The 23,499-nt window shown below is 44.6% G+C and overlaps 1 protein-coding gene across 3 annotated transcripts in view; it reads right to left on the bottom strand.

Moving 5' to 3' along the window:
• Positions 1-896: 896 nt before the first annotated feature.
• bcar1 (BCAR1 scaffold protein, Cas family member) overlaps positions 897-23,499 on the bottom strand; it is an 81,893-nt gene continuing 59,290 nt past the window's right edge. For 2 of the 3 annotated variants that reach the window (XM_070907717.1, XM_070907718.1), the window contains exons 3-8: positions 10,419-10,568; positions 6,609-6,704; positions 6,090-6,476; positions 4,621-5,502; positions 3,461-3,547; positions 897-2,531 (exon numbers count right to left, since the gene is read on the bottom strand). In XM_070907717.1, the coding sequence (XP_070763818.1) occupies positions 1,986-2,531; positions 3,461-3,547; positions 4,621-5,502; positions 6,090-6,476; positions 6,609-6,704; positions 10,419-10,568 (2,148 nt within the window). In that variant the 3' untranslated portion in view covers positions 897-1,985. The remainder of the gene's footprint in view (positions 2,532-3,460; positions 3,548-4,620; positions 5,503-6,089; positions 6,477-6,608; positions 6,705-10,418; positions 10,569-23,499) is intronic. The other variant, XM_070907719.1, reaches the window with a different exon arrangement.

Here is a 23,499-nt window from a genome sequence, read left to right on the forward strand (position 1 = left end):
TACAGACTACCCAGAATTACTATTGCAGACAACTACATCATTTCAAGTGTAGCTTGCTCAGCACGTCAGCAGTAGATACCAGTAGTTTCAGGTCTAGTATGTTAACTTTGTTCGTGTATATTAACTACATTAACTTATCGACCCCCCATGAACTGTGATAGATATGTACAACTGACAGTTTGGGGAAATCCAATTCAAATCAAATTCCAACCTGTCTGGCCATCCGACTGTTACCATAACCCAAAAAAAGAAAAGAAACCCAATTCATAATAAGTCGCAGTTTTCCTGTAATCTTGTTTTGAATCTGCCATGTTTACCGTTTTTTTCCCCCTCCACAATTCCTCTACAGGAGTTCACTTCTCTGGATCACTTCTCATCGCTTTCACACCAAAACGCATTCAATGACCTCAGCTTTCAAATTTCATGAACTGTTTTCCCACTTGAACTCAGCCGCCACCAAACCTCTGTGGATTTACACTCCATTTAGCACGTTTCCATGCTATCGTCAAAACGTATGTTCAAAAACATATAACTAAAAAGAAAAATGACACTGAGCCTCTCTTCTCATTCCTTGATGACCTCTATGAAAGACTTGTGCCGGTGAGAGAGGGGGCAGGTGAGGAAGAGTCTGGAACATTTTGTAAATTACAAGTTCAGTTACAATTTTTTGTTGTAATGGAAATCCTGGTTTATGCTAAAGAAACAAATAAAGATAGATAAATAAATAAAGGCGCTTCCTGTTGTTAGTGACTTTTAAGGTCAATATAGAATGAGTGACAAAGTGTTGCTGTCCGCGGTGTTCAGGTTGCATCAGTTGTGCATCCTTTTGGATGTGAGATCAAGAGAATTTCACCTCATCTCTGAATACCTCAAAATCACATATCACAGCGTCGGAATAAAGAAGAAAAGCAGGTTTAATTTCATTTGTAGTTTTGAACCTTTTACACTCCTTTTTCTTTCAATACATGCCTCTTACAAAAACAACCTATGTATAGTTTCCAACAAAAAAAAAAAGAAAAGCAACTGAGATGGCACTGAGATCGTCTTTAATAACTGCAGTATTGGAAGTGTACAGTTAAGTGGACATCTTTTGGCAGCAGCGTCCTGCTCCAGCACGGAGGCAACATGGCAGCACTTAGAACTGTCATCAGTTTGTCATCGGGTGATGTTTAAAGACAGGTGTGTGTGTGTGTGTGTGTGCTCCAGTGTTTTCTTGGAAAGTGTGCCTTTGTCAGGGATGGAGAAGAGCATAGACGTACTAACAACATACAGTCATACATATCATCTGGGAATTTACACATCCATAACAATAATGATACACGGATCAAGAATCAGAGTCATAATTATACGGTATAGCAATAATAATAACAATTATTGATATTGGCTAAAAACTACACTTATGTTTTCATCTTTTCTTTCTTCCAAAAAAAAAAAAAAAAAGGGAGAACCATATATTTATATTTATATACTGGAAGTTCTTAAGTCTTTTTTTGTTTCTGGTTTTCTGACTAAATAGGTGACTTAAATATTTACAATGATTATTTTACAACCATTGGCCCAGCCCACTGACGATAAAATGTTCCTTTCAGTTTGTCTAGAATAAAAAGCACGCAGAGGGGAGGGAGGGGTGAGGGACGAGTGATCCTAGTGAAAGGCAAAGGTAGGGGATGGATGTGAGGTCAGTGTCCCCGTTCCCAGACAGGGTCCCAGACCCCCAGGAATCCAGGGACACACTAGGGTTTCCATGCCACGTGTCAGGAGCGCAAGGGAGGGAAAGCCTCACCCTGTCGAGGCACGCGGGGTCTCCGACCTCACACTGGAAGGGGCGTGCAGGGTTTCCTGCTGCACTCTGTGCTCCAGGGTCCTCCTCTTACCTCGTGCTCCAGGGGTGGACAGGGACGTCCACCCCGTAGTTACAGGGAAGGTTCCTGCCCCGTGTTCCTGGGACATCTCAGTTTGTGTCACTGTTTAGTCCCCCCCGCCCCTTACATCACCAGCAGCTGGCCCAGCACCATCCTGAACTGCTGCGTACACCCTGCCAGCTCCCTCACCCTCTCAGTCATCTCTCTGGCTGCTCCGGGGGAAGGGTACTGAAGCGCCGCCGTCTTCGTGCTGATTACGATGTCTTTGAGTTTTTCGCAGAGGGTGTTGCTGCTCTGGGCCACCCGGGCCCTCACCTCAGGGGACTTGGCCTGGCGCGACAGCGTGTCGCCGATGAACACCAGCTTGTGCGCGCTGAGGATGACGAACTTGCTGTGCGCCACGAAGATCTTGGGCGGTTGGTTGGAGTTGACGGCGGTGAAGAAGGCGTCGATGGCGTTGGTCACCGTGGTAACGTTCTGCTCGCACTGCTCCTGGTAGAAGAGGAGGAGCTGCCGGTCGCCGTGGCACAGTTTGGAGGAGGAGGGGCCTCCGGAGCCGTTCTGGGCCACATGGTTGGCCAGAGGGTGGTGCGGGGACGGGACCCAGCCCGTCATGTCGTTGTTGATTGGCCGGCTGACTTCCTGCTCTAGCCTCTCAAACTGTTTGATCTGGAGGAAGAAGAGAAGGAAGGAGACATTTGACAGGTGAGAGCTGCAACGATTGGCTGATGGAAAAATAACTGCAACAATTTTCGATTCATTGAAGTCATATATGAAGCAACATTGTCTGGTTCCAGCTTCTCAAATGTCAGGATTTGATCTGCTTTTCTCTGTTTCATATGATTCTGAATTCAGAAATCTTTGGTTTTAGACCATTGATCAGACAAAACAAGTAACTGAAAAGCTGGGCTTTGGGAACCTTTGATCTTCTTTAACTACTTTTAGACATTTTGTAGATAGAACAATTTATCGATTAACACACACACACAAAAAAAAATAGTTGTTAGTTGCAGCCACTAAAGGATTTGGGGGTTGGGCATGTGGGCACCGTCAGTATAGAACGCACTGACGAATCTACTGCCTCAACTGACCACATTTACCATCGCAGTGTTGACATCCACATAAAACACGGCGAAATTTTCCTTTGAGCAGATGTGTCGGTCACAAATCAATGATGATGTGCCACATCTACCAACTACTAAATATAGGCAGGAGTGTAAAGAATGGAAGGACATGTTCTCCCCCTCCCTCTCTTAAACTTTTGCAGACATAAACAGCAGTGAAAGGCTCAAATAAACACCACTGAAAAAACTTAGTGAAAGCCTAGTGAAAACTTTTTTCAATTTGCATGTCCAATCTGATCAAATCTGTTTCAGTAAAATGTTAAATCGCTCATGGTGACAATCCCACCGAGAATCATGATCAGACTCTGCAGGACTACGAAGCTTTAGCCTTTTTTCAGCTCATAGTTTTGGCTTTGTAACAACAAACATAGTCACAGAACAAGTAAAGTGAGGGTGATGGACTGAGGCGGAGAAGGATGGACACACACACACACACACACACACACACACACACACACACACACACACAGTTACCTGTTGCTGTTCCAGTTGTGTCTTGTGTCTGATGATGTTGCCTTTCTCCAGCAGCTGTCTTTGGTTCTTTTCAAATTCTTCCTTTCCCTGACAGATCAACACACACACACACACACACACACACACACACACACAGTGGTTACACCACTTGTACATTCTTACATGATTTATATAAAACACATCTCTTTGTTTGTGGATCAGTAGAAGGACCACCGTTAATAAACAGCATCTGTCTCCCTCTAGTGGTGACACTCCGGAACTGCAATAACATTGATGGGAAAGAGTATCTCCTCCCACACACATTTCTTGCTCAGCCTCGCTGGCACACACACACACACACACACACACACACACACACACACACACACATGCACTCACTCATCATGTCCGTGATAGGTGTGTATGTGTGTGAGACGGAGTGAGTGTGGCCCCCACAGACATGTGTAAGGACCATCACTACAGCCTCATACCTGGAGTTCTCACACACACACACACACACACACACACACACACACACACACACACACACACAACCTTACTGTACTTCTATACTTGTGAGGACCCTCTTTGACATAATGCATTCCCTAGCCCCTTACCCTAACCATCACAACTAAATGCCTAACCCCAACCTTTCCCCTAACCCCTACCCTCAATCTAACTCTAACCTGAACCTTAAAACCATGTTTGTTCCTTCGAAGGTCTGTTTGAAAGTAAGGACCGGCCAAAATGTCCTCATTTTCCAAAAATGTCCTCACTCCCAACGTCTAAAACTCAAATTGGTTCCCACAAAGATAGCTGTATGAGTACACACACACACACACACACAGAGCTGAAATCACCAATTTTGACTTGAGTTCTCACAGTTTAATGAAACTATGCTTTTTCCAACTACTGTACTCCAAACTGCTGACTGAAAAGTGGCTTCAGGTGTTCATATACAGCAACTCCAACAGTAAAGGACATAACGAGACCTGACATGATTTTGACATAGCTTGGCGCCATTCAAGCTGAGCTAATATGCCTCTCATAAATGGTTTAAACGATGACTTAAATTATTGATAAGTGACAAGGAACTTCTATCATAATGGTAAACACAGCAACAGAGTTTCAACGGTATGACTATATATAAAAATATACTATAGAAGAGTGTGTGTGTGTACCTGTAAATGTACGTAGTCATAGTCCTCCATCCAGCCTTCCTCTGTGGTCTCGTATGGCCTGTCCACCCCTTCCTCTTCCTCTGCAGCTGTAAACTTTGGCGGAGAGGGGAGGGGCCGCGACTGAATGTTCACCTTCTCCCCTCCCTGATAGCTCCCACTTCCTGATCCTGTCATGTGACCACTGATCTCTCCTGGAATTGGAGGAAGTGGCAGCTGTTGCTGGTGCCGGTTGGTCCGTTTGAAGAGCAGCGAGGCATTACCGTGGAGAAAGGAGGCGAGCTGTTTGGCGTCGTCGGGAATGCCTCGCGCCGTCATGATTAGCCGATCTAAGTCATCCCCTCCTGGTGGCGGTGCTGTGAGCGCTGTGTGCGACCAGGAAAGGCCGTCTAAGCTCTGACTGTGTCGAATCAAACTCTGGAAGACCTCCTCCATTTTCCCCACCTGACGGCCCAGTTTGGTCTGCAGGGAGCGGTCCGTGGCCTGTGCGGCATTCGCCACAGCGCCCCGGGCAAATTCTAGGAAGTCTCGGACAGAGGAGCGCACCCGGTCAGCAGCCTGATGAATGGCCGGGAGGTTCCCTTCCAGGTGAGCGGGGCTTCTCCAGTTACCTGTGATGAATGACATCATGAGGGAAACGCTGGACTCAACAGCTTGCTGGAGGCGAGACAGACGCTCCATGGCCTGCTCCAGGTCCAAGATGAGGGGTTTCCCTGGAATGGAGCCGGGGGCGGGAAGTGAGGAGGAAGAGGAGGTGTCGCGGACTGGGACCATGTCTAAGGATGAAGCAGAGTGGTTGCTACGCGTGCTTCCTGTGCTCGAGGCAGACAGCCGCTTGAAGGACATGGTCAGCTCCTCACTGGTGGACTGGGCATCACGCACAACCTGGAAAACACGTACAATCACAACTGAAATAATGTAGAGACTATCTGGATTAAGGCAGGATGTACATACCCTTAGCTAGCAGTTTCCCCCAGTTTCTTAAAAATGAACACTGCTGTTTTAGCAGCAACAGCTGACTGGTGTGAACGTGAATGGTACAGAAAAAAAGGAACAGAGTTCTGAACCGAATGAAAATTAGACAAGAAGTGGCCAAACTAAGAAAAACAAGCAGGTCTGTACGCCAGATATTTCTATGGTGAGCCACTGTAACATTAGCACGTCAATGCTAAACCCCCTGTTGTTGGAGTGAGTCACGGACTGTGTGTTTGAACGATTACTGTCTGCTATAGACAGGTGAACCTTTTCTGCTAACCTCATGATACAACAAAAACAACACCCGTAACCCTGGAAACTGTAAACGACAAAGATGGTGACGGCTGTAGCCTCAGGATACTTAAAAAACACGATTAAAATGCATAACAGAAATTATACTAAAGGTTCACTGGGCAAAACTTCTGAATCTGAATCTTGGTTTAAAGTCAAACAAACATCCTTCCCAGAATGTGGGACTGCCCCTTTAACTCTCCTACCTGTGGTGGGACATCGTAGACATAGTGGTCTCCCCTCTCTCCTCCTTTCTCCTCTCGTTCCCGAGGGAAGTCGTAGACATCCTGGGTGGGGTGACCGCCGCTCCGCAGGCTCGCCGGGATGTCATAGATCTCCTGGGGGGCCTGGCTGACTCCGCTCCGGTTTGCATGATAGCGCTTGTCAGTCAGGATGGGGGGCGGGACGTCGTACACGTCCTCCGGAATCGGTGGCTCGTCATCGTCGTTGATGTTGTTGTGCAGGTACTGGCCAGGGGGGACGGGGACTTGTGGCTTGAGTTTGGCAAAGTGGGGCGGTACGTCGTAAGTCTCCTCTCTGATTGGCTGAGCGTCAGGGACATCTTTACTGACAGATGGAGGGAAGTCATAGACCTGAAGAAAGAGAGAATCAAACTGGGTTAATTAAGTCGATTAAAAAAATGCATCAAAAGACAAAAAACTGCCAAAAAAAAGAAGAAAAAACAGCATTCATGGTGTTCATGTTGATTTAATCCAAAGCCTCACCATCTGCTGTGTGTTCTTGTCTGTGCTTGCTGGGGTGTCATATATATCCTGACCACTAGAGGGCCCCTTCACCACCATGGGAGGAGTGTCATACACCTGAACACAGAGAAAAAGATGGACATAAATACCATGTTGTTAGACACATCACACTGGAGACACACACACACACACACTCGTGTTTCCATCACGCTCACAGACACAGACAAAGACCTTTTCAACACCACATAGAATCCCATTTAACCGACCAGTATGATGGAAAACCAGTAGGCACAATATGGTCCTTCCTTGTGATATAATGAAATAAACTAATGCGGCCTGGGCCTGGACAAGTGGCATAAACTGTTGAAAGTATTGAAGACTTTTGTTAAATAAATGTAAGACCTTTAAAAATCTTTGAAGACCTTTTTTTTTGTTGTTGAGGAAACTGAATTCAGTGATTTGTGCGACTTTTAAAGGCCTGTAGGCGCCCTGTAGAAATCCTCAACGCTGTTGTTGTCTGTGGGAATAGTGACATAAAAACAGACAAACCTTTGATGTAGACTGGACGTTTTCTTAATAACAAAACCACTGAACGGGAAAGAGAGAAGATCAGTCCGCATGAGAACATGTTTTTTCCAGATTTTGAGACCTTGAAATGTGACGGTGCTTATCAACGGTTTGCCTGTTATGTATTGGCTCATGTGGAATAAGCTGATGGGAAGTACACAGGCACTGCTGGCAAAGCGGACTCTCAGTTGGACTTTGCATGCGAGCAGTACGGAGGTCCTTTAGATTCTTCCAAACCACCTGAGCAGCTTTTCAATGCGTGTTCACCAAGAGTACATTCATTTATTTCTCTTAGAAACTATTCTGAAATACAAAACAGTAAAGAGACGTGTACAGGCATGATCACACACACACACACACACACACACACACAGAAACTATAAATACACCCCAATTACCCACACACACACACACACTGTGAGTCATAAAACAAGGTTTTAAATGGCTGAATGCGTTACATCTACTGCCTTTGTCTGTGGAGAGGGAAAGCAGCACAGCGGGGATGAAGAGGCAAAGAGGAGAGGGAGGGAAGAAAAAAAGGAAAAGGTAAACGAGGATAGAAGGAGGAAGGGAAAGGCAGGGAAAGGGAAACAGGAGGGAGTAGAGATGGAAAAAAAAAAAGGCAAGGGAAGAGGAGAGAAAGGAGAACTGAAGTGGGAATAAAGAAGAAAGAGTGGGAAGACGAGGGAGAGGTGGAGAAATGACAGAGAAGAGAAGAGAAGAGGAAAAAGGAGGTGAAGAGGGGGCAAAGAGCCATCCCAGGAATCTGAACCAGTGTGGTTTTGGTCTACGAGACAGCGAGCTTATTGATGAAATGTCCATCTGTTAACACTCGCTCCCTCAGTCCTTCCTGTCCTTCAATCCCTGTGCTACTGGAACAATGACAGACAGACAGACAGACAGCATTTATGTCTCATCCTAACATCTTTACAATACATAACTGAGTGCTGCAGGAATGAGTCCTAAAACCCCCGAAATGAGTCAGCATTTTTACACTTCCGGTTCCCCTCGTCTGGAAGTCAGTGGGTTTTTCTGAATGGGGTTTTTTGGTTAGACGCCTGAAATAAGGTCTGTGGTTAACACAAGCTGAAGAGCGTCCATTTACGCTTCAGAAATCATAAAAGTGGTGTTCATGAGTGGAGATTATCTTGCTGAGTGTCATAAACTTTTGTTTTGCCACAGAGCTTATTTTCTGCAACAATCCAAAATCCCATTGGCCTTTTTGTGGACGCTAACTTCCGGGTATGCCTATAAAAATACGTCATCCCTGCAACAACTCTATTACCATTGTCAGAGCAAGTTTATCCATTTGTGCGCATCATCGTGTGCACTGTGGATACAAATCTTTTATCACATTATTCATTTTGTGGCAGACTGTAATGTCAACATGCGCCATCATGTAGAGGTATCCACTGTATGTATTTTACGTCGCAGAACAAAACGCGTGAATCTCTTAAGCTTGCGTGTTAACCACAGACCTTATTTCAGGCATCTAACCCAAAACCCACTGACTTCCAGGGAACTGGGAAGTGTAAAACTGCTGACTCATTTCTCAGTTTTAGGACTCACTCCTGCAGCACAGGTGTATGGCAGAGAATCTGTAACCATGCATGTTGAGTCCATCAGCTCAGTTCCCTTAGAACCCACATTGAGTGGGGGCCATCGTGGCGCTGCAGAAAAAGAGGATTGCTGTAAAACTGGTCACAGCGTTCTTCTCCTGTCCCACAGTCCGGTCAGTGCTGACGTCCCAGTGAAACATCAGAAGACGTCTGCCGTCATTCCCCTTTATGGACGCACAGTACAGCTCGCTGTACAGCCACAGCCGTACGCGCGCGATTACTTGTTATGGTCAGAGCCATCTACCATGAGCCGCCTCCCACACGGCAGACATTTTGATGAAGTGCCTTGCGTTGCGGTGCGTTCACTCTTCACCTTTCAGATTGCCCACTTCAAAAAAAAAAAAAGCCCAGCAGCTACATATGTTCTTACAGCAACACATCTTCCCCCTGCTCTTACTCATCTTCCCATCCTTCATTTCCCCCCCATCATTCATTGTCATCCTGTTTTTCTTCATACTTCTTTCCCTTTCTGTGCCCCCCCCCCCCCTTCTTCCTCCTACAGCTCATTTTCTCCTCCTCCTGCGACTCCAGCTCTCATTTTGCTGTGGTTGTGTGCGAGTGACCTTTTCTCTTTCGGCTTGTCAGCATCAAGACTCTCTTCTCTGTACATTTTTGCCCGTGTGTGTGTGTGTGTGCCCGCTTTTTAAGCAGAAAACACTGTGAAATGTGGAATTACGCAGGAATAAGATGACCTCTCTGTATGTGGAATTAAATGTAAAGGGCCCTTAAGGCACACTCACAGTACCCAAACACATCAATAGCCTTCTCTATGGTGGAAAAGTACAGCTTCTTCTTCATGCAGTCCAAGTGTCTTGCATATCACACACACACACAAGCACACACACACACACACACACACACACACACACACACACACAGTGGTGGCATATCTAGCCAGCCTGTCGGTTATGGAGGACCATCACTAAAAGATTGAATATTTACAGAGGGAGAGGGTTGAATGTTACATCACATCAAATATTAATATTCTGCAGACAGAAAGGCGGCTTGGTGCCAGACGATACCTGTGTGTGTGTGTGTGTGTGTGTGTGGGCCGATGTTGTACAAGACACTTTGATAGATTAGGATACAATGCTATTACTAACGCTGCTGAAGCAGGCACATTCCTCCTAAGGATAACCAAATAATCCTTTTTACGCTTTTTCATGACTTTGAGTCACAAAAATGTTTCAAAACTCAAAACACTTTACTCCTCATTATAGGGTCAAAATGTGACCCTGAAAATGAGGCGTCACGCATCAGATTTTTCACTACACGTCAAATACATTTTTTTCCCCCAAAGATGTTTTTTTCAAAACAGGGTGGAACGTCACGATTGACAGGTGTGATTGACTTTCCTCGTGATTGGGTCGGTCGGGTGTATAGGCGGGACCTTAATACCGTGGCTCCACCAATGTTTTGCACTACATTTTTATGCACAGCATTTTGGGGTTTAAAAGTTAAGCAATCGTGGAATGCTATGAAAGCAGCATGAATCCAGTCTTTCTGTGCAAACCGGTCAAAACTGTGTCATTAGAATCGGATGAAGACTTTATGTGGTGCTGCGGGATCATGCAATAGTCAGATAGATGCAAACGCACGCACACACACACACACGCACACACACACACAGCGGCGGTGGTCTGACCTGCGTGTTGTACTGCTGGCGGGTGGGCGGCACGTCGTATATGTCCTGCTGGGTCGGAGGCTGGTGTCTGGGTGGGATGTCGTACTCGTCCTGGTCTGGCTTCATGGCATCATACACGTACACCTGTCCGACCCGAGTGGGAACCACCACCTGGACACAGATAGCACAGAGAGCCGAGAGGCCGGTGAGAGTCAGGAGGTTAAAGAGGACGGATATCAACCCTACATATCAACAGAGAAGAGCTTTAAATTTATTCAACAGCGAACACAAAGACTAAACTCCTTATCTCACTCATATGGTCCCTTTCTCTGTGTTCATGTGACTATGGCAACCTGCAAGGGTCATGACGCACCACCGAGTCTCTGAAAGGTAAAAAAAAAACAAAACACTAAAAGGCTTCTTCACCTTTGAGTGAGAAGTCATTGCTTCTTCACACTGAACGAGCAGAGACTTAAGGCTGTTCAGTCTCATTAAAGAGCGCTGTCAACACGCAGGCACACATAGGCAATAAAAACAGAGCAAGGGGTCTTGGTCATAGTTGTCGTGGGAACCAGGCTGCCCTATTGTGTGCCTGTTTAAACTCGGTATTATATGGTTTGAGTGTAAAGTCAACTAGGTGGCCTGGGAAACCACAACAGCTGTGGTATACAACGCACCACAGCTCGCTCTCTCTCCTTTCCCTGTCATCCCCATGATGTTTCCATATCCTGGTTCAATCAGATATTACTCTATAGTGCAGTGGTTCTCAAACTTTTTCATGTCAAAGATCCCTAAACTGACTACAGACCCCAATTTGATACGATTTTGTCCCTCATCTGATAGGATTTTTGCTTTCAGATGTTTTATTGTGTGTATGAAACCCATGACCAAAATGGTCAAACATTCTGTCATTGTGTTACTTATGGACGGAATTATAGTGAAAATAACCCCCTGGAACCACCCCAAAGAACCCCTGGGAACCACTGCCACAGTGAACACTAAATTGAAATTTGTTTTGACACTCATTTGGCTTCATTACTGAGTGTAGGATTTTTTTTTTGCAAAAAAGTAGCACATATGCTATTTTACCTTTTTACCTTTTATATTCTACTTATTTGTTATCAAAACAAAAGCACCTTCAGGCCACGGCAAATTTCTTGTAATGTATGTTACTTGGCAATAAACAGTTTCTGATTCTGATTCTGATTGATGCGGTAGTGATTGCGGACACAACTCAACGGCTCATTCAAAATTGCAATACTGTATCTGAGATGCCACATGGAGTCGCTGCTTCAACAGCTAACCGCTCCTTGAACCGCGATAGCATGTTTTTATGTGCACACATACATATAAATGACAAGTTAATGCTCTTTTAAGCTAGTCTTTATGCTAAGCTACTGTGGGCTAAACACGTCCTTATCTCTCTCTGACCCTTATTTGACTCTGGATGAGTCAAAAAGTCGGACATACATATGTCTACAACTGCAGTATCAGACCTAACATCTAACAGCCTGTCTGTCTGCGTCTGCACATGTGAGACGGCACAGACACAAATGATAAAACCATCCCTTTGACAGCCCGCCTGTGCTAATCTGCCTCCTCTCTCTGCCTCATCACACATTCTCTCTATTCCTTTCCACAGGAGGGGGAATTGGAACATTAGAACACGTGTTTTCCCCTAGAGGGATCATTTCACCGCCAGTTGTAAAATAATCCTAAAAAGCTGAGAAAAAGTCTTTATTTTACATTTCTGTCTCGGTTTTTTTTTTTTGTGTAACGCACACACACACACACACACACACACACACACACAGTCATGTAAACACCCCTTTCCTCATTGTCAGAAAGCTTTCAACAGTATTGACGACATTTGGCTAAGTGCCAGATGTGTCCTGCAGGACACATCTGGCACTTAGCCAAGTGTCGTCACACACACACACACACACACACACACACACACCATCCCTGTGTCAGATTGATAACCCATGTTATTGATCACCTGTCTGCATACAGCCTAGAAAATAGACACACACTTATACACTAACGCTAAGTGATCTGTTTGTGTATGCGTGTGTGTGTGTGTGTGTGTGTATGTAGGGTCTAGTAATAGTAATAGCCTGCTGGGCCTTTTAATTCCTTCAGGAGATCAGAGCTATGGATCAACGGTCACCAACATCAGAGACACCCTACTCTACTGTGGATTTCACGTCTGGCTCTCCGGATGACTTCAGCCTCGGTGAACTTCATCGTGTGGAATTTGTTGTTTTTTTTGCGTACGACCAATAGCAAAGCTGCCTCTGAAAGGGGGCGGTCGTACTGGGGAGTATGGATGTAGGGGTGGTCTGCAGTCGTCTAACTCACTGCCAAAATGTTAGCAATGTCATTCCGCAGTAAACGTGTTAACAGTCAGGCTGCATTCAGATCAAATTCTGGCGGTTGTGGCGATTAGTGCAGGGTTGTGCAGCTGTTTTGCAGCATCGACTGCAAGCCAGGCGCAGACGTTAAAGTTAAAGTCTGTACTATGTGATCGGCTGTGTAGTATTAAAGCGCAAAATAAGTTATGTCAGAGAGAGTTGAAGGAAGGAAGTTGGCTTCCTGTCTGCTGAAATAAAAGCTGAGTTCCACTGGCAGGTGTGTTGATACTGTCTAACGCCCTTTAAGGTCCCATGTTGTAGGCAGTGAGATGTCCATGTCTTGTTTGATCATAAAGCAGCTCTCGGTGCTGTATAAACTACTGTGGAAGTAACAAAACGCTCAGTCCACGGAGAAACGCACACAGCCCGTATTCAGACACTGTGCCTTTTAAACGAGCAGTCAGGACTTCAGTAAGGTTGTGATGTCACAACTATACAGCCACCGCCCTCAGCCACGGCCCCCAGCAGGTTATCTGCTCCAATCACAGCACCACCCACCAAGTACAGGGACGCTCATCCACCCGCTCCGTTCTAAGTCATTGGAGCGCTCTGCTCAGGAACTACTCTTCAGTTTGTCTAAAACGGCTTATTTCAGACAGGGAGGGGGGGGGACTGAGGGGCTGCAGAAAGGGCCAGTGTAAAATAAATAAGGACTTTTTGAACTGTGACTCCTGCAAAGCTTCTCTAGTGGAGTCCCTGAATAAAAATATAGAGGTGAAATGAGCAGAATACCTGGGACCTTTAAACAACAAGACAATGATTATTTTAACTGATTTAACTTAGGATTTAGACTACAGAGCAGTTTCCAGTCTTCATGCTAAGCTACGCTTAGAAATAAAAAATGAGTGGAAGATCATCATAAAACAACATGGCTGCACTCGGCACTAGAGCTTGTCGCTGCTGAGGGGGGATTGTATCTGTTTTTATCTGTGAAATGCGGTGACGTACTGGCTCAGCCAGTCTGGTTTCACAGGCGTCCACGTTGAAATGTCGCATCGCCTGGTTACAAAAATTCAGAAGTGCATGACCACGCGGCGCGACAGCTTGCAGCTTGCGGCGTGGCGCGATGACGTCATTTTGGGCGCACGGACCCTCGCTCCAGAGACACTACGACGACCACAAATCCAGCTCAACGCCTGTATCTGACAACTATGATCGGCTCTAAAATACCTCGGGTTGACTTTGATTCTTAAGCTCCAACGAGCTCTACACACAGACCGGCTCTCCCAGCATGCAGCAGGAATGGACGACAGCCAGCACACGGCTGCGTATCAAGTCTCTGTACAAGACTGGCTTCTTATGTCTCAACACAGAACTCTGGCCTGAGGACGGCTGTATACTTTGAGATTCACTGACCTACATATCCACCAAAGAAGATTCTCTGTCGTGTCGCGTTCTCAGAATAAATCAAGCAGCCTCATAAAAGCTGCAGATCCGACAATATAAATGCCTTCACACACATTTATTTATGAGGATTCAGTGAAGGAGAATTCCTCTACATGTAAATATGCGCACACACACACACACACACACACACACACACACACACACACACACACACTATGACAGAGGGCCATGTGTGGCACAAGCCGGGATGTTCTCTCCTTTGTTCCGTGTGTACGATTACATCAAGCAGAAGTCATTGTTCAACAGATGACCTTTGCTCCGAGCAATGTCCCTCCCTCCTTCCCAGCAGCCCCATCCACCCTCTCCGTCCTCTTCCTCCCCTTTTCCTTTCTTCTGTCTTCACAGCTTTACGCCGAGGAGAAGAGGACCGATAGCAAGAAACCAAGGCGTGGGGGGCTTTGGTCTGGAAAACAGGATGATAGTATCTGGTGGTAAATGCAGCACGTTCTCAAACGAAGCCCAATCTTCCAGCTTCAAAAAATGACCACCGTGACCACACACTGAGACAAGCGGGCGTTCGATACATGCAGCTGCAGCACTTAAGAGTGAAGAAAAATAAATCTTTGCAGCGCAGATGTGAAGTTGAAAGAGGGGCCTAATTACAGCAGGAGGAGGGTTGGGTGGTTTGTCTGAACTGGTCGGACATGGCGGTGCTCTGACTCGGTGCTCTGACTCGGTTCTCTGCCTGTTTTAATAGAGCGACCCAGAATGCAGTCAGGCAGGGCGAAGAGAGTTTTGATCAAAGTCCCCAAAGTCTGGTCAGTAGATGCTGTGTGTACACAGTCATAACTGCTTCATAGCGCATTCTGTCGGGTAGGAAATATATGTATCAGAATGGAATTGGGAGTGATATTATAGATATATAGAGGGAATAAAAACTAAAATGAAAGACTTGGTTATAACATACCATTAAAAAGATATATGCAGTGTACAAGCAGAAAAAAATGCATACATATATATGCAGTACAAGCACGAACACACATCTCATTTTAAAGATACATGCATAGATACAGCCTATGCATACAAATGCCTGTACGCACTAAATATTTACAGTATGTGCGCTGGAACATACTGTATGCAATACGTTATATAAACATGCATGCATGCATGCCATACAGCCATGTATTTATGAAGCTGTTACATGCACATATACTGTATACTGCATCATGCACCAATTTGCATGCAGACTTGCATTTGGTGTGTCTTGCCAACTATTACTTGCTACAATGACTACACATTCGGTTAGACTGCTGAGCTGTCCAGGGTTGTATCTGTATATTTTTCTTCTTTTTTTTTTTTTTACATAAAAAAACAACAACAACAACAACACACTATCAAATAGTGACCTCTAAAGACAGATTAGGTTCTAGGTTGTTAGCTGACAGCTAAACATGATCTTGTGCTTAACCACCAAACCAACTGTGACACACATATATAAGAGAGCACATGAAATATTAAAAGAGCTGGCTTAGTGAAATAATGAAACGCTCTCTCTTCCTTCTGTTGGCATCTTGACAAGCAGATAGTTTTAATTTGTACAGGCTGTGGGATATTTGAGATTCCTGCCTCAACTTGATCCTGTTAGTGTGGATGGGATGGATATAAAAAAAAACATGACCTACGTGGCTCAGTACCACAACAGGTAGGTGTGAAAATGTGTTTATGGGTGGACAACACTTTAAACACTTGACTTTATTGTTTACAGAAACCACTGACAGTACTATTGGTCTGGTAAGGTTACTGCAATAGATACTTAACCCTTTCACGCATAGTGGTCACTACAGTGGACAGCTATTCAAAAGCTGTTTTCTTGTATATGCATGGGTTTTAATGGTGTAATTGCACATCAACCACCACAGTGGACGCTAGTGCGTCATCCCATACACTGCCACCCACTGGCCAGCCATTGTAAGCGCAACACAAATGTCTCAAAACCAAGATGGCCAACGGAAGGCCAGAAACGCTGAGCAGCTCAGGAATACCTTGCCAATCCTTCTATAGTAGGAGACCCTAAATAAATTTATAATTTATAATAAATAGTAAATAAAATTTGATAACATCAAGTAACAACTAAGGAGTAATACAATTGTTAAAATTTCCATTTTATTCATTGGTGTGTTAAATACATATTTCTTCAGTTGAAAACTCAAACGCATGCTGTCCATGCATGTGAAGAACTTTGTGTGAAATGAACATTTGAAAAAAATTAAGTTAAATTTTTTTTTTCATGCCTAAAGAGAAATAAAAACACTTCGTCAAAATCCTGACTGAGGCTGTCATAATTCATGCATGAAAGGGTTAAAGCTACAGTAGGCAATACTATTGAATTACAATTTTGGTTGAAATAATTAATTTTGACCATTGCATGTCACTAACAACATCTAATTGAAGGACTCCTTTTAAAAAATTGTGTGTCTGTGAGCACCCGCCCCTTTTGTATTTAGTCTGAAAAAAAACTGGACCAGGTCTGAATCAAACAGCCAATCAGGGTAATCCGGGGTTCTGTGTTTTGATTCCTCTTTTCCAACCGTTCTGATTCACACTCCAATCCAGAAGGTGGAACCTACTGTAGAAACGCCCTTGTTTGTACATAGTCCATGTGATTGGTCAGTTACGTGCTAGCTAACCCTGATTGGCTGTTTGATTCAGACCTGGTCCAGTGTTTTAAAAGACTAAGTACAAAAGGGGTGCTCACAGACACACATTTTTTTTAAAGGAGCTCTTCAATTAGATATTGTTAGTGACATGCAATGGTCAAAATTAGTTCAACTAAAATTATAATTCAATAATTATATTTGCCTACTGCAGCTTTAAACTAACTCTAACAACTTCAAGTGTGACACTGTTGGTCATGAGCACAAAGCAGCAAGACAAAGAAGTAAAAACAAAGAGAGAATACCATGAATACCATGCCAGCTATGTACACACACACACACACACACACACACACACATACACACACACACACACACAGAGGCACCAAGAGGCAGTGTGGAGGTCTTAACAGATTAGTGCAGGGGGAGGCATGTCTCCAGGAGAGCACACACTCTACCCCCCACTGAACTGGATTCCAACACCACATGGCATGACTGGTGTTTGTGTGTGTGTGCACGAGGATGTGCATGTTCAAACTGGCTGTCTGGCAATTTTGGTGAACTCCAGACGGGGTGACTCTCACCCCTCTGGGCTGTAGGAATATGGTGATGATTTTTTTTTTTTTATTTATGTATTAGGATGTCATCTTATTATGCATTTTGTTGTTTTTACAACTAAAACACAGCTGAGTTGGCATTATGCCGCGCTGTGTGTCTGTGTCACAGACTGTATATAAAGATGGACGACATGACAGCTCCCCAAAAGTGAAGCCAAAACGTCTCGATCGCCCCCCTGGTGGCCGGCTGCAGTATAGGTCATAAGCCCCGCCCTCTCCATGTTAGTGAATGGGACGTGGGCCAAACTAAAAAAATCAAAGTACATGTCAAATCATTTTTTCCCAAAGATGGTTTCTGTCATTTTAGATAGTTCTTCTCACGCTGATGTTTTTCTTTCATAAGTTTGATTTTAATGAGTTATTCGACGCTATAAAAACTGGGTGAGACGCCATGATTGACAGCTGTGATTGAGGGCGTTTTTGGGTCGTGTGGGCAGGACCTTGCACCACGGCTCCACCCCCTGATCACCACTGGGCAGACTCTGGCTCCAAATGACGTCACCAGCGCAAGATGGCAGCGGCCGTATCCGGGAGAGTTTGGCTTCATTTTTGTACAGTGGGAGGAAGTGGGGACGCGTCGGCCATCTTTATATACAGTCTATGGTCTGCGTGCATCGCCATGTTGCTGGAAACGTCTCTGTGTTGTTGCGGTGGTGGGGAAACGCTATTTCCCAAAACTGACACAGCACATATCACCTCACTATCCAGCAAGAATGCAAAATATAATGTCAACTTTGGTGGGTTTATCCACCTCCCTCTCTCTATTTGTGTTCTGACAAAGACATTCATGAAATCAGGTGGGTGTGTGTGTGTGTGTGTGAGCATGGTCATGTCCACATGTGTGGGAGTGTGCCAGACAGCCGTGTTGACTTCATTAGTCTCTAGTTAATCTCTCAGCATGTGGCGCAGAATGTAGCCTCACACACATCACTTTTCTGGTATGTGGACTTAATAGCAGATGCGTTTGGAAAGGATCCATCCATGCTACACTTGATAAATACACTCCTGGGACTGATGATGATTCCGTTTGTGTGTTACATGTAAGAATTATTAACACTATTTCATTGATCATCTTGGACCCTGAGTTTAAAATAACTGACGTATTTGAAACTCGTGATGTTGGGGGGTGGGGGGGGGGGATGCTCTTCCTTCCAGGGAAGGCGTCTCCTGTCCATGACCTCTCCTCGTCTTGGGACTGCGAGGAACCCGGTTGTGACACAGCCGTCCTTCCCTGCCCGCATCGCTGCAACAGCCCGCTCCTGCAGATTCACGCTCCACAGGGGGACACGTCCGCTCTGGCTCAGGTTCTGGTCCAGGACCTTTGTCGTCTTGCAGCTAAACTACGGCAACTCATTCCTTTTACAACCACGGACAAAATCTGACCAACCCTTATACTAACACATTATATATTTTCAATGTTCATGCCGATCTGCATGGATGAATTCGTGAACATCCAACAAAACGTCTTTACACACAGCATGTTAGCAAATAGAAATCAAATCCCAACACTAACGTTGTCGATTTCAGGGTGGGAAATTAACTATTGAGTGCCTGGTGAATTTGAACATTTATCTTTCAGTGACTGGTAAGACGTTCACATTTTATAATGTTAATTTACCACCCTGGACGTTAAATCATACTCGACGCTATTTACGGTAATTAATGGAAGAATACAAACAACACCTTTCCTAATTAGACCTACACTGCATAAATCTTAACTTTTGCGATCAGCTTAATCGGCGAATCAGAAAATAATGGATGGATTCATCGGAAAAATAATTGTTACGCGAATCGACTGACCAAAATAATAATCGTTGGTTGCAGCCTTACTGCTGCAGCCTGTGAAAGAACCAAAACAGTCCTCTCTCTCTCTCGCCGTCATAACCTTTTCAACTCTCTCTCTCTCTCTCTACTTGCCCACACCAGGTGCCAAATATTGCACAAGCAGGAGGAAGAAGAGTGCTTTCGGTTCTCTCGCTGGCTGCAGCACTGATGGATTTTTTTAAAACTTATTTTGCTTCAATTAAAGACCATCAGGAGCACGAGGGACGCTGAAACCACTGACGGATGACTGCGGCCTGTCTGACAGTGCACAGGCGTTGCACGTTGGACTGTTAAAGTTAGGTACATGTTAATTCCTATTGGCTCACATGCTGTGATGTAAAGAGTTTCGCTGGATATTCACTGATGCCGTTGAAACGGAGAGACAGTTGGTCAGATCATTACTGTGGTTGTACGAGTCATTTTTAACCTCTTCTGCTCCAGTCGCACTTGTGAGGGTATGTAAGAATTGGCTTTTTCTGTGTTCCGTGGTTCATCAAACATGTTTTCTTTTTTTGCGTATGAGGCGAGGATACAGAACTTTCCGGTCAGACCTAGTGAGATCGCCGCCGTGACTTTTACGTCAAATAGCCATCAGATCAACGTAAAGGTGTACATGCCTGAAATTTTCCTGGCCAGTATTTGAGAATGTACGATGGTTCTCATATGGAACCAACATAATATTTTAGGGACTGTTTGACTAATATATTAGTTAAATTCTCCTTACCAACTCAGTGTGGGTGTGTGTGTGTGCCCTGTCTGTTCTCCAGCTGTTCTCCCCTTGGATGTGTCAGGTGGGAACACACTTGTTAAACAGGACACTGCACTGGATAGTTAATATGACCAGTGTGCCAGCCTCAAATTAGAGGCCTGGTGCTGAAAATCAACTAACTGGATTACAGCTGCTGACGGCTGTCAACACTCATTTACATATTTCACAGAAATGACAGAAAGCCATTACATACTGGATATACGCACATGCATACACCCACATACAAAGGTTTCAAATAAATGAATTAAAGGAATGTGCTTTTATACCTCCCTAAACCCTCACTTGAGTATACAATGCAGCTGTATGTGTGTGTGTGTGTGTGTGTGTGTGCAATGAGAGGGCTGAAGATAGAACCAACACAGCTGAAGACAACCTTTGTGTGTGATGAAATAGTGTTTGTATGAAGGAACTGAAAAGTCAGGAGCATGTCGGTGAACTTAAAAATAGTGTGTGTGTGTGTGTGTGGACGTGGTGGCACGTGGCTGATGACACACCCCTCCCAACACATCAATGCCTTTGATGACAGCTGTGTCAGCTGACACTACTGCTTGACCTCCTGACACACAAGCTTGCGCGTACACACACACACACAAACACACACACACACCAGTTAAGATTTTTTTTCTTTTTCAAGCTACTACTACTTCCAGGTCAAGATTCATGCACAGAAATGTTTCACTGTTTTACTGCTAATCCATGTGCATGAATCAAAAACAAATGTCCTCCTGACACCTGCCAGGCTCTTTGTCAAAAAACAAATCCACTTGAAAAATGACCCCAAGCTCTGCGAGTGTTGTTGACCCCATAAAGAAATCTTCATTGCTTGCTGTATTTTTCCCCGTTTGGAATCCCCCCCCCCCACATTATCCTCTGTTGGCCTGTGCAGGTTGTAGACAGTCATGTGTCTCTGATATTTGAAGGGAAAGACCGCTGTGTGCTGCTGTCTGTCTGAATAGTCTTACAAAGGGGGCATTTGGTGCGTAAAGCCCGGCTGGAGCCTTCCTCAGCAGCTGAGAGAGAGTGTGTGTGTGTGTGTGTGTGTGTCTGTGGAGTCGTCTCCTCAGCAGGAATTCCTTATCTCGTAATGACTAACTGGCAGGAGTGAAGTGTGTGTGTGTGTGTGTGTGTGCGTGTGTGTCTTTGTATGGAGAGGGAGGCGAGGGGAGGTAAGTGAGCATAAAAGCAACTCATTACAATGAAGGGCATTGGCAAGGTAAATACATAAAGCATGTGACATGCACACACACATTTTGCTCTTGCAATGACAATGGAAGGTCCGGCGTTAAATACAACTGTGGCTAAAATATTAGCTCAGTTCTTCCTCAGTCCCCAACTACTCGTCCTTGACCTTGACGGAAAACATCGTCAGGAGGTCAAGGAAAGATTTAAAGGACAATTCATAAATGATTCACACATTCTTGTCTGGTGGTGACACAGCGCAGGCCTTTCAAATGCATCCACACATGCACCAATATGGCTGAATGGAATTTGGACTCGACCAGCCCTGCCTGGTCCTACTCTCCACGACATCTTTAAAAACCACCTCAGTCATTTACTAAAACAGCTGGTCACTGTACCTTTTTGGCAAATGTTACTTAAGCAGGAGGAAATTATGCATTTGCTGGGGACTATTTTCAGCGGTGGATGAATCCACATTTGGTCTAGTGAGTATTTAAGGCAGCAGGACGGTGTGTGTGGGATTGAGTCAAAACAAACTACAGTGTGTGTGTGTGTGTGTGTGTGTGTGTGTTTCTGGACAACAATGGAGCTCTATGGCACAGAGGAAGAAGATATATCAGGCTGTGATACACACACACAGTACTCGTTAATGAGGTACATTCTTTGTTTGCTTCATGAGATGTGTTGACAATAAAAAAATATATATATAAAAGAAAGAAATCGGAAAAGTTTTGGTCTGGCGCTGTTTTTTTTTCATGTCTGGTTCTTTTTTTTTATTTGCTCCAATAATGAAAGGGAATCTCAACGCTGCAGAATACAGTTAACATGTCAATGACCCCCGTGCACAAAACCAGCTCCATAAACAAAGGGTTTTCCCAGTTTTCTGAGGAAAAACTTCACTGAGCCCTGACCTCAACCCCGTCCAACATTCTTCTTTTCACACCGAAATAAAAAGAGACTAATGGCTGCCTGGAAGGGTATAAAAACACATTCAAACATTTAAAAACACTACAGCATACTTTGCAACATGGTCAGCAGTTATGTCAAGTCTCAGATGGACACCTCCCTCTGTTATCTCACTGTAAATACTGCAGTGGTAAACATCTACTAACCTCTGGGACACCACTCCATCAGTCTGTCCCTGTTTCTCTCTCTCTCCCTGGCTAGATGTAGACCCAGGGTGGGACTTCACTGTTACACTGTAACTCCCTGTAGAGTTAATTAGGATGACGCCATTACAGATAAACCAATGTGGAACAGTATCCTGCTTCTACAAACAACAAGAGCCCTGCTTAGGTAGTGGAAATGGTCGATCTCAGTTGTCAGGACGCCAATGAATCATCATCTATAGGGGTTTTTCTTCCAGGGAGGACAGGACAATGTCATGGCATTATGTCGTGGAATATCGCGACATGGAATAAAGGGATATATAATTGTATTTTCTGTGGGATGTTTATTGATCTCTTGCAAAAACAATACATTGGCTTTATCATTCCTTCTTCGCTTTTGGTTATCTTTCCACGGGCACGGCAGACTTTAGATGTGCTGTAGTGTGCCAAACTGCTTGGTTCCTCTTTGTTGTTTTGTTGTTTCGTTTTACGACTTAAAATACGTCAGTAGATACCCCCCGCTTGTGAATTTTGAAGCGTTTACGTGTCTTAAAGAAGCCGATTGCTAACAAGCGGCTAAATGAGACTACAGAGGTCGTCGCGGACATTAAACGTCTTCATGCCGAACACGGAAAGTCATCTACTCACTAGTCCGCCTTTACAGCCTCGTAAACCCTACATCTATCTATATTCTCTTAAAAGTGAAGCTTAGTGGTGGTGACGTTGAAGTAATGCGACTGTGGTGTAGTTCCTTTATAGCCAAACGTTAGCTTTTTACTGGTGGTGATTCCATTCACGCTTCAAAAATCATAAAAGTGGTGTTCATTAGTGAAGATTATCTTGCTGATCAAAACGTGTAAGTATCATAAACTTTTGTTTTGCCACAGAGCTTATTTTCTGCAATAACCAAAAACCCCATTGGCTTTCTGTGGAGGGAACCAGGGTGATGCTAACTTCAGGGTTAGCCTACAGAACTTTGTCGTCACTGCAGCGCTCTATTCGTGGCCTCATGTTTGCTTACATCAAAATAATTCTACCGAGTTCCACCGATTTTAAATGTGAGGAAACGAAACAGTATTGGATGACGCATTGGTATTGGCAGACCCTGAGCTGAGGTATCGGACATAGGTGGTACCAGAGGTGGGTCTACGCTGCCATGTGTGGCATGTTTGTACTAAACCCAGAAACC

Source organism: Enoplosus armatus, chromosome 6 (assembly GCF_043641665.1).
Source record: "Enoplosus armatus isolate fEnoArm2 chromosome 6, fEnoArm2.hap1, whole genome shotgun sequence".
Taxonomy (NCBI): Eukaryota; Metazoa; Chordata; class Actinopteri; order Centrarchiformes; family Enoplosidae; genus Enoplosus; species Enoplosus armatus.